Below are 15,891 nucleotides of genomic sequence, written 5' to 3' on the forward strand. Positions count from 1 at the left end.
TTTTTTTTTTGTAGAGACATATTCTCATTTTGTCGCCCTCGGTAGAGTGCTGCGGCATCACAGCTCATAGCAACCTCCAACTCTTGGGCCTAAGCCATTCTCTTGCCTCAGCGTCCCGAGTAACTGGGACCACAGGCGCCTGCCTCAACACCCGGCTATTTTTTTTTGTTGCAATTTGGCCGGGGACCAGTTTGAACCCGCCACCCTCGGTATATGGGGCCGGCGCCCTGCCCACTGAGCCACAGGTGCCGCCCCACCCGAGGGCACTTTAATGACACTATTTACCTGCCGGCCCTCTAGTTTGAGATCTTTGGGATGCGGGCGGGGGGTGGGGAGCGATGCCCCTCTACCGACTCTCAACAAGGAAAGCGGAGCTCTCGATATGAGTCCGGGTTCATCTCAATTCTCACAGCCGCCCTATAGGGTGCTCGTTCCATCACTCACAACTTGCACACGAGGAAAGTGAAGTGATGGTTCTAAGGCGCAAAGGAAATGAGGGGTCCAACATCGAATCTGAGGCCACACTCACAAGTCAGCTACATCACGCTCCCCAAACTACCTCTGCCCCGCACCAACTATAATACTTCATAGGAGAGCCCCTACGGGTCGAGGGCAGGGCCAAGATCAGCCGCTATTTTGGGACCGACCCTCCGAGATAGGACTGTCACACGTCGCGCGCAGAGTACTGTGGGAAAATTCAGGGCAGTGCCTTGGAAGGACCCCGCCGCCTCCACGTTAGTTGTCTTAGCTTTTGCCTAGAAAGGTGCATCACCATGGCACTTATTTTGTCACATTTTCCTGCTAGCGGTTAAAACTCGAGCTGAAGTTCTTTCGAAAAAAGTCTCTAAGCGGTTGTTTCGGTTGCATTAGGCATTCATTCGGGCAGCTAACCCCTTGGCGGGGGCGGTCCTTCACTCACATGTCCACTATGGACAGAAGAGGCTGCCAATCAGCTCCAACGAGTACCAGAGGGCGGCAGAGCTAGCCCTTAAAGGAGCCGCAACCCCTAAGCAGACCAAGGGTAGCTCGGATGATGGCGGCCGCTTCGGTCCTAGCCGTGGCACTGTGGCTATTACTACTTCCAGTGGATGTGGCGGGGGGGGGGGCCCCCCCCCCGCCGATTCAAGATGGCGAGTTCACGTTCCTGTTGCCTGCAGGGAGGAAGCAGTGTTTTTACCAGTCTGCGCCAGCCAATGCAAGCCTTGAGACTGAGTACCAGGTAAAGGGTCCCAGGTTGCAGAGCTAGCGAAGTCAGGGTGGGGGCGTGGCCAAGCGCCGAGGCGAGGCTGGTCTCAGAGGTAAAGGGGAGGAGCCTGTATGGTGGGAGCGCGGGGGCGGAGCTAGGGAGATTTCAAGAAGGGGCGGGGACGGCGCGCAGGAGTAATGAGGAGGCGGGGCTAGGGACCGCAGATGGGGCGGGGCCAATGGGAAGTAAAGGGGGCTCTTCAGAACACTGGAGTCTCACCGGTAGGCGTGGCCAGTATGCTGATAGGTAGGCTATTAGAAGGTGGCCGAAGCGACTATTTCTCAGGGATTGGGCTAAGGAGAGAATAGGGCTCTTTCGTTTTACGGAGTGGGTTAAGTGAAGGGGCGTGTTCAATTACACGCCAATCAAGGATTTTTTATGAGGGCGTGACCAGGTGCAAGTACTGACATAGTATCTGCTGTATTAATGAAGGCAGCAAGGCATGGGTTGCAGCCAGAGGGAATGGTGGGAAGCGTTCAAGTTGGAGGTGTGTCTGCGCTCAAGTAGGTTCTCCTGGGCAGGCGCCCCTGGGCTACCGCTAACCCTCTCTACCCCTTTTTACCTGCTCCTCAGGTGATTGGAGGTGCTGGGCTGGACGTAGATTTCACACTGGAGAGCCCTCAAGGTGTGCTTTTGGTCAGCGATTCCCGCAAGGCTGATGGGGTGCACACGTGAGTTATGTTCTGCTTCCTGCCTGGGTTCAGTTACTGCCCTGCCCCTCCTCTGCAGCCTCTGGTTACCGCCCTGCCTGCCCCTCAGAGTCTGGTCGGCCGGCCATGTCTGAGTGTGTGTCATGACTGCGTGTGTATGTGTGTCTGTCTGCCCAGGGTGGAGCCCACAGAGGCGGGAGACTACAAGCTTTGTTTTGACAACTCCTTCAGCACCATCTCTGAGAAGCTAGTGTTCTTCGAACTCATCTTTGACAGTTTGCAAGATGATGAGGAGGTGGAGGGCTGGGCAGAGGCGGTGGAGCCAGAGGAGATGCTGGATGTCAAAATGGAGGACATTAAGGTGCACCTACGCCACTCCTTGAGGTTGTCTGGCATCGAGCAACAGGGTGCTCGTGCCCTCTCTTCAGCTGGAGTTCCCCCTTGGCCTGACCCAACCTCCCCTACATTGTAGTGCCTCCAACTGAATTATAACAACGGTAACTCCATTAAAAAAATAGCTTATTTCTAGGTGTAATCCCTGTTTTAAAGAGTTAAATAAGGTATACTCACCTCATAAATCTCCATAGCCACCTCATGAAGTATCGCCTGTGCTCTAATTACCCCCAGTTTATAGTTGGGGAAAACCAAGGCACAGGATAGCTAAGTAACCCAAGGCAGAACAGTATTTAAATCCAGGCTGTCTGGCTTCAGCAACTATGCTCCTAATGACAAGTAAACATGTTTTGTACATTTGTTTAGGCATTCACTTTTCACATCAACTCTTGAGGTTTATAGAAATCGAAACTTAGGCCCAGAGCTTAATTAACTCATGGTCACACAACCATAGTGGAGGAATAAGGATTAGGACTTAGGCAGCATGGTGGGTCACACCCTTTTCTTCCCAGGTGTTACTGATTTGTTTTGTGATGGGCAGAAGTCTGACCCTGTTCCTTCCTCTGCCCTGCAGGAGTCCATTGAGACCATGAAGAGCAGGCTGGAGCGCAGTATCCAAATGTTGACACTGCTTCGGGCCTTTGAGGCACGTGACCGCAACCTGCAGGAGGGCAACCTAGAGCGGGTCAACTTTTGGTCAGCCATCAACATGGCTGTCCTACTGCTGGTGGCTGTGCTGCAGGTCTGCACAGTCAAGCGCTTCTTCCAGGACAAGCGCCCTGTGCCCACGTAGCCTGTGCCCTAGAAGGAAGTATGAGAAACAGGAGGGCCAGTGGGACCTGGGTGTGTACAACTTGGGGGAGGATGCTTCCCCAGCTTAGCTTCCTGCAAGGGAAGGCTGTGTAGTCAGGGCCTGAGACAGGCCCCATGCATCTCCTCCCTTCCTGGGCAGGCAACAGACACCAGTAGCTTGCTGGCCTCTGTCCTCTGGGTGGGGTGGCTCAGCAGCTATTATCTACTCCCCTGGAAATCATGCTGGGGGAGTCACTGCAGCATTGCAATGTGACCATTGGATTTTCTGGCCTCCCTTATTGTAAATGTGCCTTAACCGAAGTCTTTTAGCCTGCGTCAGTGCTGCCCTGTGTGGGATAAGGCCCGGGAAACAAATCCTGCCCTTCCCTGCCTGGTTCCCTATGCCAGATCATGCTGGGAGGGGGCCTGATGCTTGTTCTAGGGGCTGGGAAGGAAACACAACTGCAGAATTGTTGCCAGGATAGTTGCTTTATTCATTAAGAAGGGGCCCTGGTCCCTCAACCCATGGCGGGGGTGGGAGGTGAGGCAGCTGCTTGTGAGTTCTGGTGACAGAACTCCAGGAGGGGGCTTCCAAGACCCCCCTGCTCATCCCCTTCTTCCTGTAGTGGCCCCAGACAGGGCTAAGGGATGTCCCAGCCAAAGCCCAACCAGGAGCCTCAAGGAACAAAGGACTGTCTGGCTTGGGCACAGGAGTCAATAAATTATGGACAGAAAATCACAGAGCCTGGTGAATGGGATTTAGGGGACACCAGCCAAGACAGACTGCCCACACCATAGGGGCAGCCAGGTGTGCAGCAGGGGGGCTCCCACGAAGCTCAGAAGAAAGGTCGTGCGGGAGCCGATGGAGGTGGTCGCCTGGGCACAAGAGAAAAATCAGAGGAAAGTTTAACTGTGTACCCACTGGGGCCGCAAGGCCTGGGACTCCCAAGAGGGCAGAAGGGGGCCCCTGCATGTCTGGCAGCATTGTGTTTGTGTGGGTTTGGTGGAGGGGTAGGGAACGTCTGCCTTCAGTCCTAAGGTGTTTAGGAAAAGTGCTCCCCTCTGCCACATGGTTTCTTGCAGCAGAAGTGAACCTGCTCCTAACAGTAGAGGAGAGCCCCAAATAAGGTGTGAGAGGCCCATGAGGGTCTTTGTGGGAGGCCTGCTGAGGAAGGCAGGTGCCCACGTGCTCATCCTGAACACCAACACAAAAGGCCCACACGATAACCACCAGAAGTTTCTTCTCTTTATTTTAGTTTATTAATAGGATACAGAGTGCAGGCACTTATAGTGGTCAAATTGAGCAAGGAACGAGCGAAGTCTGCTCAGAGAGTGGTACCTGGGGCCCACCCAGTGGGGGGGGGGCTGGAGGCCCCCAAAGGCCCCCCCCCCAATACAGCCCCTAACCCAAGCCACTCAGGAAGAAGAGAAAGCTGAGAGCAGACACAATGAGGCTGGCCCGGTCTGGCTGTTCCAGGCGTGGTGAAGGCACCTCTGGTAGCCCAAGGCTGGCTGGGCTCAGACTCTGTGGTTAATATGGCCAAGGAAGAACTATGTACAACTTGGGCCTGGTGAGTGTGTGGGTAGGTGGGGAGTACTGCACCCACTGGGACCAGCACATTCCTGAGGAGCTCCTACTGGTGAGATGTGGACATAGTCCTGTGCCCCACCAAGCACTCGGGGATAAAGTCACCCTTGGTGCCCTGGCTTCCAGAAGGCCTGATCTGCATGGGTTTTCCTGGCCAGAGGAGGCTGTGGCAGAGTTTACTCCACCCAAGCCCAGACTCCTCAACTCAAGGAGGTACCAGGGTACAGGTACCCCCTCTGCAACCCTGAGACCCCATCCCCCAAAGTGCAACACTCCATGCCCCCCAACAGAGTCACCAGGGCCCCTTTTCTTAAAGTGGTATCCAGCTGGGGACAGAACCAGGTTTAAGGGAGAAGCAGGGGCTGCCCACAGGGAGCCTGGTCCTGGTCTAGAGGCAGTAGAGGGGCCCAGGCCACTGAAGCTCCTGCGCCATGGGTGCGCAAGGCCCCCAGGATGCACCCCCTGTGTGGCCTAGTCGAGCAGGGATGGCTCGGCTGGGCGGATAATGGTGGGCCGGCTGGGCGCAGCAGGGGGTCTTCTGCTGCAAAAAGAATAGAGACAGATGGGAGGGGAGATGGTAGTGAGGCCACAAGCAGGTTGCCTGGTGAGGAAAAGGGCCCTCCACCCCCACTCCAAGGTGCTCACAGTGCTGGCTGCTTTGTAGGCCACCAGGGTGTTGGGAAGGAGTTTGCCCAAAGTCACTTGCCTGCCATATGACACTGGGCCAGTCCCCTACCCTCCCTGGACTTCAGCTTTCCCCACAGAATTGCTGGGAATATAGCTGGCCTACAGGGTAGGTTGAGGAGGGGAGGGGCAGGAAGAAGAAAAGGGCAGATAGTGGGGGAGGTCCGCAGCGTGAGGGGTCCCCAGCTGTGTTATGATCCACCCACATATGCAGGGGCCAAGCCCTGGAATCACTGGTACTCTACCACTCTGTGGCTTTGGGCAAGCAACATGGCCTTTCTGAGCCTTGGTTTCCCCACTAGCAAAATAGGTATGAGGATGGTACCTCTTATGCCCTGCTGGCACCCATTAGGAGGGTGTCCAGTTGGAAGAGAGACCCCAGGTGGAGGCAGCAAGGGTTTGCCCTTACCTGGGCACTCCGGGGGGGATGCCGGGGGGGATCCGCACTGGCCGAGATGGGATCTGAGGTGGGGCCAAGAAGGGATCGTTGTTGGCAAACACACTCTGGGGCCCAGGCCGGGATGGGATGGGGGGTGCCGAGAAGGAGGCTGTTGCCCCGATGGGCACAGGAATCAGAGGGGGCCCTGGTGTGGGGCCCCGGACAGCTGGGGGCCGTCCTGGGGGGTGTATGCTGGACACAGGCCGGCGCTGTGGAGTAGGGCTGTGGAGGAAAAAAGGGCGTGAGCTGTAGAGGGCTGGTGCCTGGCTATGCCAGCGGGGAGTACAGCCCAGTAGGATCCTCCCACCCCCAACCTGTGCCCTAGCCTCTCTTCAAACAAAGCCTCAATGCTTCCAGGGGGCTGCAGGACTTGCAAACCTCTGCCTGGGAACCACAGGCTGCCTCCTGGCCCGGCATCTGCTGTCCCCTCTCCCTAGGGAACTCCACGGCTCCCTGAGGTCTCAGGGGACAGTATCCTGAGCATAGAGTTAGGGATATGTTTGTGTGGCTTCTCCTACAGCTCTACCTCCAACAGGCACCTGCCCCCATCTCTGGCCTTTTCAGGTCTCAGCTGGACTGTGCCATCCGGACTTGGGCTCCTTCACCCTGCCCACCCTTAGGTCGTGCCTTGTTTCCTGCCAGGACTCTGACTGACATATGGAGGGAGTTGGGCACCCATAGGCAGCAGCTTCCGAGGTAGTCTCGAGACTGTGCCTCCCAGACCTGTGGCTGCTGGCACTCTGCAGCCAGGTGTCATCAACGGGCGGGGGCACAGGTGTAGACACGGTGCTGGTGCTGATGTCTCCGATGATGTTGAGTGCCTCCTTGAGTGCATGGTACATGCGCAGCATCTCATCCCGCCGTTGGGCCTGGTCGGCGGATTCCTCCATGAGGCTGCTCTGGTCCGCCGAGGAATACAGGTAGGCTAGCAGCTCATGGTGAATAAAGGCTTTTGTCTGGGGTGGGGGGTAAGGGTTGAAGAGGTCAGGCCTTCCTCCCACTACACCAACCAAGAATTCGGCAGATCATTGCCACTGGCTGGAAAAGTATCCAGCACACATGGCAAGGCCTCCTTGTATTTTACAATACCTTAGAGAAGTGGTCCTCAAACTTTTTTATAGGGGGCCAGTTCACTGTCCCTCAGACCGCTGGAGGGCTGGACTGTGGGCCCTGGGACAAGTCGGCTGCTAAGCATGACAGGCAGTGGCAGTAAAAACACCCCGCGGGCCAGATAAATGTCCTAGGCGGGCCACATGTGGCCTGCGGGCTATAGTTTGAGTATGCCTGCCTTAGAGCCCATAATAGGCACACAGTGTAGGATAGCCATCCACCCAGGAGTCTCCCAAAGCCCTGGGAGATGCTTTATTTATTTGTTTATCTGAGACAGAGTCTCAAGCTGTCACCCTGGATAGAGTGCCATGACATCATAGCTCACAGCAACCTTCAACTCTTGGGCTCAAGAGATCCTCTTGCCTCAGTTTTTCTATTTTTAGTAGAGATGGGTTCTTGTTTTTTGCTCAGGCTGGTCTCGAACTCATGAGCTCAAGCAATCCACCTGCCTTAGCCTCCCAGAGTGCTAGGATTACAGGTGTGAGCCACCTCGCCCAGGCTAAAGATGAGTATACTTGATGCATTTTGAATTGTGAACCATGTGAGTGCACTTGCTATTCAAAAACTTAACTTTTGGCTGGGCATGGTGGCTCATGCCTGTAATCCTAGCACTCTGGATTGCTTAAGCTCAAGGAATTTGAGAGCACACTGAGCAAGAGTGAGACCCTGTTTCTACTAAAAGAAAAATTAGCCAGGTGTTATGGTGGGCACCTGTACTCCCAGCTACTCAGGAGACTGAGGCAAGAGGATGCCTTGAGCCCCAGAATTTGTGGTCGCTGTGAGCTGTGATGATGCCATGGCACTTACCCAGAGCAACAAAGTAAGACTGTCTCAGGAAACAAAAAGAAACATTTAACTTTTTTTTTTTTTTTGCAGTTTTTGGCCAGGGCCGGGTTTGAACCTGCCACCTCCGGCATATGGGGCCAGCACCCTACTCCTTTGAGCCATAGGCACTGCCCCCGAACATTTAACTTTTAAAAAATAGCATAAGGGAAAATAAAATATAATCTATAGGTATAAAAGGGTAAAGTGAGAACCCCTTTTTCTGGTCTGGCTTCTCAAGCCCCCAGGATCCTGTCCTGGGAAGCAACTATTCTCACCAGGGTTCTTGTACAAACATCTAGAGCAATTGTTCTCAACCTGTGGGTCGTGACCCCTTTTTAACAATGAAAATACATTGTGGCATTAGGAAGGTTGAGAAACAGTGTTCTAGAGATTTCTGTGCATATATATTTCCCTTCCCTTTTTTCATACATATTCTGTTATGCTCCATATCTTTTCTATTTTTTTTGAGACAGAGCTCAAGCTATCCCCCTGGGTAGAGTGCCATGGCATCACAACTCACAGCAACCTCCAACTCCTGGGCTCAAGCGAGTCTCCTGCCTCAGCCTCCCAAGTAGCTGGGACCACAGGCACATGCCACAATGCCTGGCTATTTTTTGGTTGCAGCTGTCATTGTTCTTTTGGCGGGCCCGGGCTGGATTTGAACCCGCCACCTTAGGTGTATGTGGCTGGCACCTTAGCCACTTGAGCCACAGGTGCCGAGCCCGTATCTTTTCTATTTAATAAGGATGTTCGAGACCTGAAAAGTTTCCTCACTTCTTCTTTAAATAATGAGCAATTCAATGAATATCTATTAACTGGATAGTTATTTCCAGTCTTTGATCATTATAGAATATTGCTGAAAGAGTAGCCATGTACAAGCTCATTTTGCATGTGGGCAAGTGTATCTGTGGGAGCCTTTGGCCTCCTTCCCACTGGAAGGAGGGAATGAGCAGTTCACAGGAAAAGACAGGAGTCACCACCTAGGCCACCAATATGATTTCTAAAAGTAAAGTTGCCGTGTACAAGCATATATATGCATTTAATTAATTAATTAATCCTTTTTTTTTAATATCACGCCTGGCTACATTTTAAATTTAACATTAAATTACCAAGGGCAACAAAGTGAGACTCTATCTCCAAAATTAAAAAAAAAAAGGTGGTGGTTCTTTCTGATATTTGGTGTCACACTCACATTGTTGATCATGAGGTGCATGATGGTCTTTGGCATGAGGTCACGGATGGACTTGTTGATGATGGCCACATATGAGTCCACCAGGTTGCGGATGGTCTCCACCTGCCGCTCTAGCTGTGGGTCCATGGAGAAGGTATTCTCCTGGGCCCCGTCCTCATTTTCTGCCTGTAAGTGGGAGGAAGAGGTGGTGGTAAGAGGCGACTGCAGCCTGAGGCAGTCTGGGAACTACCTTCCCTGTCCTACCAACACCTGACCCTTTAAGCCTGGCTCCTCACAGCCCTGTTGGCACCACGTGGCTCTGCCTGGCTCTGGGCAGAGCTACCCAGACCTGGGATGACTCTGGCTTAACCTGGATTGGATCCTCTAACCCAGGGACAGGAAGAACATATTAGTTTGGGGGCCAAGGATGCCTGTGTTCACCCTACCTCGTAGGAGAAAAGAGAGCAAAGCAGATGCAATCCCACTACCCACGCGTTTTCCTGTCCTTGGCTTCAGATGGAGAACTTTCTGGGCCCTGAAGACAAACTGTCTCCCTTTTTCCTTTGCTCACTTGGGTTGGCTAAGTTCCTTCAGAGTCCTGGCAAACACAGCCTGGAAGTAACCTGACTTATGGACCATTGTGCCTTCCCCTCCAGGCAGGGTTTGCTCAGCACTAGGTGTCCTGGCTAGGAAGGGTGGCTCCTTACCTGGTCCTTCTCGGGGTAGACCCCAGCTCGGAGGAATGAGGCCTTCCAGCTGTCCACATCCTCCTGGGAGTCGCAGGCCAGCTCGATCTGCCGCAGGTCCTTGTAGACATTCCTGCAGTGGGATGAAAGGGCATTCACTTGACCTTGCCTGTGCACCTGGCTGACCACTAGGAAGACGGATCAGGGACTCCAACTCAACCCATGTACTCATGACCCAAAGTGGCAGAGTATTATCAGCACCTTCACCATGTGCTGCAGAGGGGTCTCCCTTAGTTATCCCTACAGCAAACAAAACAGGGCTGAGCATAGCATCCAAGCTCAAAGAACCATGGCATGCAGTGGCATCTGTGGTCTTCACATATTGGTGGACCCCTATCCAGTGGGAAGGAAGGCCAAAGGCTACCAACGAGCCCCCAGAGATGGACATGTGTCCCACAACATCCACCCCTTGCTAGGGAGCTCCAACTGAGGTGGTTTCAGAGAAACCAGATGCAAGTCGGAGTGGCGCTGACCACCAGAACTTTCTGTGATGGTGGAAATGATTTCTACCTGCATTGTCCAATGAGGTAGTCCCAAGCCACAGATGGCTTCTGAGCTCTATGGGTGTCTTGGGCTCTAACACCCATAGAGTTGCCTCACCTTTCCTGGATACAGATAAAGACTGGATTATATTGAGATTAAAAAAATAAGCAACCATCTATCTAGTTTGTGAGTATTATCCTGAGTTTCCTAAAACTACTCCTAAAGGAGGTATCTGGTAATCCTGTTATACCACTGTACAGGGGCCCAGGGCTCAGGGCCCAGGGAGGTGGGACAACTGTCTGGTATCTGCTTAGCTAACGCACATATGTACATACATGTGCAGCCTGGACCAGAGGCAAAATCCTACCTAGAAGGGCTAGAAAGGCTTTAGGGACCAGTTGGTGGCTAAACTGGGTATTTGAGCTGTAGCCCAGGACAAAGGAGCATAGAACTTTTTCTTATACAAAACAGGAAACTTAGCTAGAATGGTCAGGTACAGGCAGACAGCTGGGTAAGAAGTCCTAGGGCTGGCAGGGAAGAAAGCAGTGCCTGCTGGCTGGTCACATAGTGCCACCAGGCCTTTGCTGACAGCTAAGCCCTAACTCAGGTGGTTTCTAGATGAGTGCCATGAGTCTAGGGAGGGGCCCTCTTGCCACCTGGTCTCTTCCGGAGAACAGTGTTTTCGCCTGTGTTAAAATATCCAGCCAGTGGGTCGGGCACGGTGGCTCACACTATAATCCTAGTATTCTGGGAGGCCGAGGTAGGTGGATAGCTTGAGTTCATGAGTTTGAGATCAGCCTGAGCAAAAGCGAGACCCCATTTCTACTAAAAATAGAAAAACTAAGGCAAGAGGATCTCTTGAGCCCAAGAGTTGGAGGTTACTGTGAGCTATGATATCACAGTACTCTACACAGGGTGACAGCTTGAGACTCTGTCTCAAAAACCAAACCAAACCAAACAAAAAAACAGCCAATGCTTCTTGAGACAGATTTTTTCCAAGAGTCTCGTGGGACTTGCATCTGATGACTGTAAACACCATCCACATGATGACAACTCAATTCACATCCTGCCCAGAGCTCATTCCTGACCACCAGATTCCTATACCTCTCAGGTCCCTCCTTGACATCCCTCTCCCTTGGCATAGCCCCACTTGAGTTCCTAACTGTCCCTAGATCTATCCTGCCTATACCATCCCAGCTCAGCCAATGGCAGCAGCAGCTCGTTCTCTCCAAGAGCTCAGACCACAGTCCTCAGTGTCACCACCAACACCTTTCTCACAGCCATACCTGCCAAAAGATTTGATAAGCTCTGTCTGATGCTACCTTGAACTCACCTTGCCCTCCACTGTATCCTTGGCCCCACTGGGGTCTCCTTCCATTACCTCCTGCCTGGGCCAGGCGGTTACTTCTGCCCTGGTTCCCCAGGCTCACACCCCGTCTGTTCCCTGCACAGCCACCAGAGGGTGCCTGTGAGCACCAGAGCAGGCCCCAGCCCCCAACTCTGCGCAGAATACTCCATGACTCCCACATCTCTCAGAACCTTCTCGGTCCCCATCTCTGCCCAGGTCACCAGGCTGCTACCCTCACCCCCATCTATTCCCTGCATAGCCATGAGAGGGTACATGTAAGCACCTGAGCAGGCCCCAGCCCTCCTCTGCTCAGAACACTCCATGGCTCCCACCTCCCTCAGACTCCTCTCCCTACCTATCTCTGCCCAGACTGGCCTTCTCTGCCCCAGGATCAGGAGCACCCATGGCACATTCTCATCTCTCACCCAGCTTTCTTTAATGTGAGACCCCAGAGCAGGGACCACTGAGAGCAGGTGCTCAATGAACATTGTCCAATGTCTGCATCCCTGGTGGACCCTATACCTCTGCTCCGTGTTGAAGATGGCAAAGACATGCTTATTGGACATGAAGCCCTTCTCCACGTCACGGATCTTGAGGTTGTCCAGAGGCAGCATGTACTTTTTCTCCTTTTCCTGAGGGTGGAAGGGGAAGGGATCACTCTGGGCGGTCTATGTGACATCTCAGGATGTCCTAGGCCAGAACAACAGCCAGCACCTCATGTTCCCTGTGCTGGTCAGTGGTGAAGATTTACTCACCTGCCCTGGCCATGCTGGCCTCCTGGCCCCTCCCCAAGCATCCCAGATGGGCTCCTGCCCCAGGGTCTCTGCACATATGTGGGTTTTGCCTATGCCTACAGGGCTCCCTCCTGGCCTCCTCAGGTCTTTGTGCAGAGGGAACACTTCACCTTGATGCAATCCTGCATCCTCCTTCCCTTTGTTGCAGTTTGACTGGGGTCAGGTTTGAACCTGCCACCCCCAGTATATGGGATTGGCGCCCTACCCACGAGCCACAGGTGCTGCCCAGGGGTTTTCTTTTGTTGCTCTTTCTGGTTGCTCTAAGGGCCACCTACAAGATTCTGGGCCAGGAAGCAGCAGGACAGCTGGGGGACCACGGAGGAAGGCACCCTGCACCCACTCCCTGTATAAACTGGCAGCCCAAGGGAGGGGACAGCAGCAAAGCCAGGCTGTCCCCTATTCCTGGGTCTGGGTCCCCCAAACTCTCTGGGAAGAGTTTTGAGGGCTTTAGAAGAGGCCAGATAGGGGGGCTCTGTAGGAAGAGCCTGGAAGTTTGCACATGGGTCTTTGCTGCCCTGACCCTATCCTGCTGTGAGGCCAGAATCTTCCAGTCAGTCATCTAGGCCAAGTAACTGAGTCACAATCTGTTTTGGCTTCCAGTGAGGTGTCCCATCTGGAAGTGTTTAGAGCGATTCTGCCCAGATGGCAGGGGTGGCCTTCCTAACACAGCCAGCTCAAACATGCACACATAGTCACACATGTGCACAGAACACACACACAAGCACTTGTGCACCCTCTTCCCTGCCCCAACCCCCCCAAAACAGATCTCCAGCGCACTAAGGCCACAGACCCAAATCCCTCCTGCCCCCCACCTCTTTAGGATTTCCTGAAGATCCAGAACTTTCTCCAGGTGCAAGCAGGCCCCAGTCTTGCTCTCAGAAGAGTACAAGAGTTGGAGTGGACTATCTTGGGGGAAGCGGTGGCCTTCTTGTCTGCTGGTAAACGCTGAGCTGTAGCTACACACAGTGGCCCAGAGGCCATCTGAGGGGCTAGAGACAGCCAGCCATGCCAGCCCAGCGTTCAGACCACCTGTGCAGGAGCCTCTGAGTGCACAGTAGTTTACACATTGGTTCGGCCAAGCCAGGTGAGCAGCACACCAGGACAGCCCCTCTGGACCCTTCAACTTTCTGCCATCCCAGCCCCCAATAAGGGGCACTTCCCCAAGACCCCAAGAAGAGAGGTAGGTGGGACATCTCGAGGGGTAACCAGAGAAGCCTGGGCTGTCCACTGAGGCCTTCTGGCCTGGGTTAAGGGCTATGCCATCCCATGGATCATATGTACTGGCCAGCTGGCCAGCCTTGTACCTAACGCAGCAGTAAAGAGGTCAACTGACACTCAAGGTCACACATAGCCCTCAGTGTTGTCTGTGGCAAAAGCACATCTCTCTGAGGCTCCAGTCCCTCCATAGTGTATAATGGGGTGGGTTGGGGGGTGGTTCCCTCCTGCAGAGCATAGGACTAAGAGGAGGTGACCACCAGACATAAGCTGTGAGCCAGGCACAGTGCATCCTCCCTAGATGACTCGTGCAGAGCAGAGGGAGAGGCTAGTTTTGACTTTATATAGGTGGAGAGACGACAAAACGCTAAGGGTTTAAGCCATTTGCCCAAAGGGGCACCTGTGGCTCAGTGGTTAGGACACCAGCCACATGCTCTGGGGCTGGCGGGTTCGAACCCAGTCAGGGCCTGCTAAACAACAACAACAAAATAGCCGGGTGTTGTGGTGAGCTGCAACCCAGCTACTTGGGAGGCCAAGGCAGGAGAATTGCTTGAGCGCAAGAGTTTGAGGTTGCTGTGAGCTGTGATGGCACAGCACTCTACCAAGGGTGACAAATGTGGGTAGGCGGCACCTGTGGCTCAGTGAATAGGCCACCAGCTCCATCCATATACCAAGGGTGGGTTCAAACCTGGCCCCGGCCAAACTGCAACAACAACAACAACAATAACAACAACAAAATAGCTGGGCGTTGTGGCAGGTTCCTGTAGTCCTAGCTACTCAGGACGCTGAGGCAAGAGAATCACCTATGTCCAGGAGTTGGAGGTTGCTGTGAGCTGTGTGACACCACAGCACTCTACCGAGGGTGACAAAGTGAGACTGTCTCTACAAAAAAAAAAAAAAAAAGAATAGCCTGTGGGCTTCTCCCAGAGCAACCTAAGAAAATCAAAGAAACACAGCACCCATTACTGGGGACACCCAGAAGCCAGCCTTATCTGTTTCAAAATGGAAAAGGTCGCTGTGCTTAAGACATAGCTAAGCAATGGTTATGCTGAGACCTAAGTAAGAAAGGGGCCAATCAGGAGGGGATAGAGGGCCCGGGTGGAAGTGCTTGGCCATGCTGGGGTTGGTGGTACTCCCAGTCTGCCCCACAGTTTGTAGTGTGTGAGCCCCTTACATGACTACAAAGCAACAGACACAGCCCCCGGGGAGATCACTGCCCCTGCTCCCAGAGGCCTTAGACTTCCTTGTCATCATGATACTCGCTATGGCCAAGCACCATGCACTGGGCAGGGACTCGAACCCATCTCACTTTAAAGACAGGAAAACTGAGACTCAGAGAGATGAAGTGCCAGTCGGGTCCTATAGATAATGAAAACTATACTGGGGATGGAATACTCAACTCATGGCAGCGCCCTTAAGAAAACACAGCTCTTACTGCATGCTCAAGGCTGCAGCCTCTTTCCAACCTTGGGTAGCTCCCTCACTTGTGACCTTCCTTCTCTCCTTTGTGCACCCACCTGCCATCAGGCCCAACCCCACAAGGACTGGGAAACAACGTGAGATGCCTGATACACCAGGGCTCCCATCCAGCCCCAGGTAATAGTCCCAATGGTGAGCTCTGGGGCACGAAGGCACAGTAACAGAATGAGAGAACCCCTACCCCCTCTCACCCAATTGCCCTACCCTCGCTGGCCACTCACCTCCTCATCCTTATACCAGGACAGTGATTCGGCTGTCAGCACAAACCAGTACTCCTTGGAGCCACCCTTCATCAGGCTAATGTTGTTGATGGTCAACCATCCCCTGCGGATGACCTGGGGGGGAACATGTAGCTTAGCAGGGGACAATGCCCCACAGCCCCAGCCCACCCTCCCAGTGCAGCTGCCAGCGCCCTTGCTCCACAGGAAGGCAGAAAGCCAGGAAAGGGGCAAAGACACCTCCAGCCTAAAGCCAGGAAAGCCAATACTATCCTTCCCTAAGCCAAAAACCAATGTGGCCCCGCCTGGGTGGGTGGGCAGACAAGACACCCTCCCTGGGCCTGGGGCTCATTGGGGGAACCGGGTTGCCCTGACAAGCCCTGTGCTCTCTGTACTAGGTTAACACAGGAGGCAGAAGGAGCCTGGTGTACTGGATTCAGAAGGGTCTCAGGCTTGTGTTTGGGGATGTAGCACACTTGAAGCTGGCTGTTGCCACACAGGACAGGAGGACTTGCCCACGCTGTGGTTCTTTACTGCTCTCCTCTTGGATGCCGTCCTGCAGAACCTCACCATGCGTAGCCTCCACTGCTGCCCCTGTTGTTGGCTCACGAGCGCCCAGTTCACCAGTTGTGGGGGACAGTCCCACCCAGGGGACCTCCTAAGGGACCCTATAAGGACTGTCAGGGCTAGAGATTATGCCCCAAGCCGGT

The 15,891-nt window shown here is 53.7% G+C and overlaps 2 protein-coding genes across 9 annotated transcripts in view; one reads left to right on the forward strand and one right to left on the reverse strand.

Annotated features, from left to right (window-relative positions):
- The first annotated feature begins 974 nt into the window (after positions 1 to 974).
- On the forward strand, positions 975 to 3,817 carry TMED1 (transmembrane p24 trafficking protein 1). Of its 2 annotated transcripts, none has more exons than XM_003797952.3 (4): positions 975 to 1,219; positions 1,820 to 1,917; positions 2,074 to 2,257; positions 2,864 to 3,817. In XM_003797952.3, exons 1-4 carry the CDS (start codon positions 1,031 to 1,033, stop codon positions 3,080 to 3,082), a joined length of 690 nt encoding a protein of 229 aa, XP_003798000.1. In that variant the 5' UTR covers positions 975 to 1,030; the 3' UTR covers positions 3,083 to 3,817. The 2 variants fall into 2 exon arrangements, with proteins under 2 accessions (XP_003798000.1, XP_012665647.1); XM_012810193.2 differs by having other exon boundaries at positions 2,074 to 2,393; positions 2,864 to 2,916.
- DNM2 (dynamin 2) overlaps positions 3,552 to 15,891 on the reverse strand; it is a 96,607-nt gene continuing 84,267 nt past the window's right edge. For 3 of the 7 annotated variants that reach the window (XM_003797948.3, XM_003797949.3, XM_003797950.3), the window contains 7 exons: positions 15,185 to 15,298; positions 11,998 to 12,107; positions 9,606 to 9,717; positions 8,920 to 9,084; positions 6,516 to 6,748; positions 5,763 to 6,014; positions 4,306 to 5,210 (listed from right to left, as the gene is read on the reverse strand). In XM_003797948.3, the coding sequence (XP_003797996.1) occupies positions 5,141 to 5,210; positions 5,763 to 6,014; positions 6,516 to 6,748; positions 8,920 to 9,084; positions 9,606 to 9,717; positions 11,998 to 12,107; positions 15,185 to 15,298 (1,056 nt within the window). In that variant the 3' untranslated portion in view covers positions 4,306 to 5,140. Of the gene's footprint in view, positions 3,958 to 4,305; positions 5,211 to 5,762; positions 6,015 to 6,515; positions 6,749 to 8,919; positions 9,085 to 9,605; positions 9,718 to 11,997; positions 12,108 to 15,184; positions 15,299 to 15,891 lie in introns of those variants that run through there. The other 4 variants (XM_012810191.2, XM_012810188.2, XM_003797951.3 and 1 more) reach the window with 3 other exon arrangements.

This window comes from Otolemur garnettii, unplaced genomic scaffold (genome assembly GCF_000181295.1).
Source record: "Otolemur garnettii isolate 467f Iridium unplaced genomic scaffold, OtoGar3 scaffold00127, whole genome shotgun sequence".
Classification (NCBI taxonomy): Eukaryota; Metazoa; Chordata; class Mammalia; order Primates; family Galagidae; genus Otolemur; species Otolemur garnettii.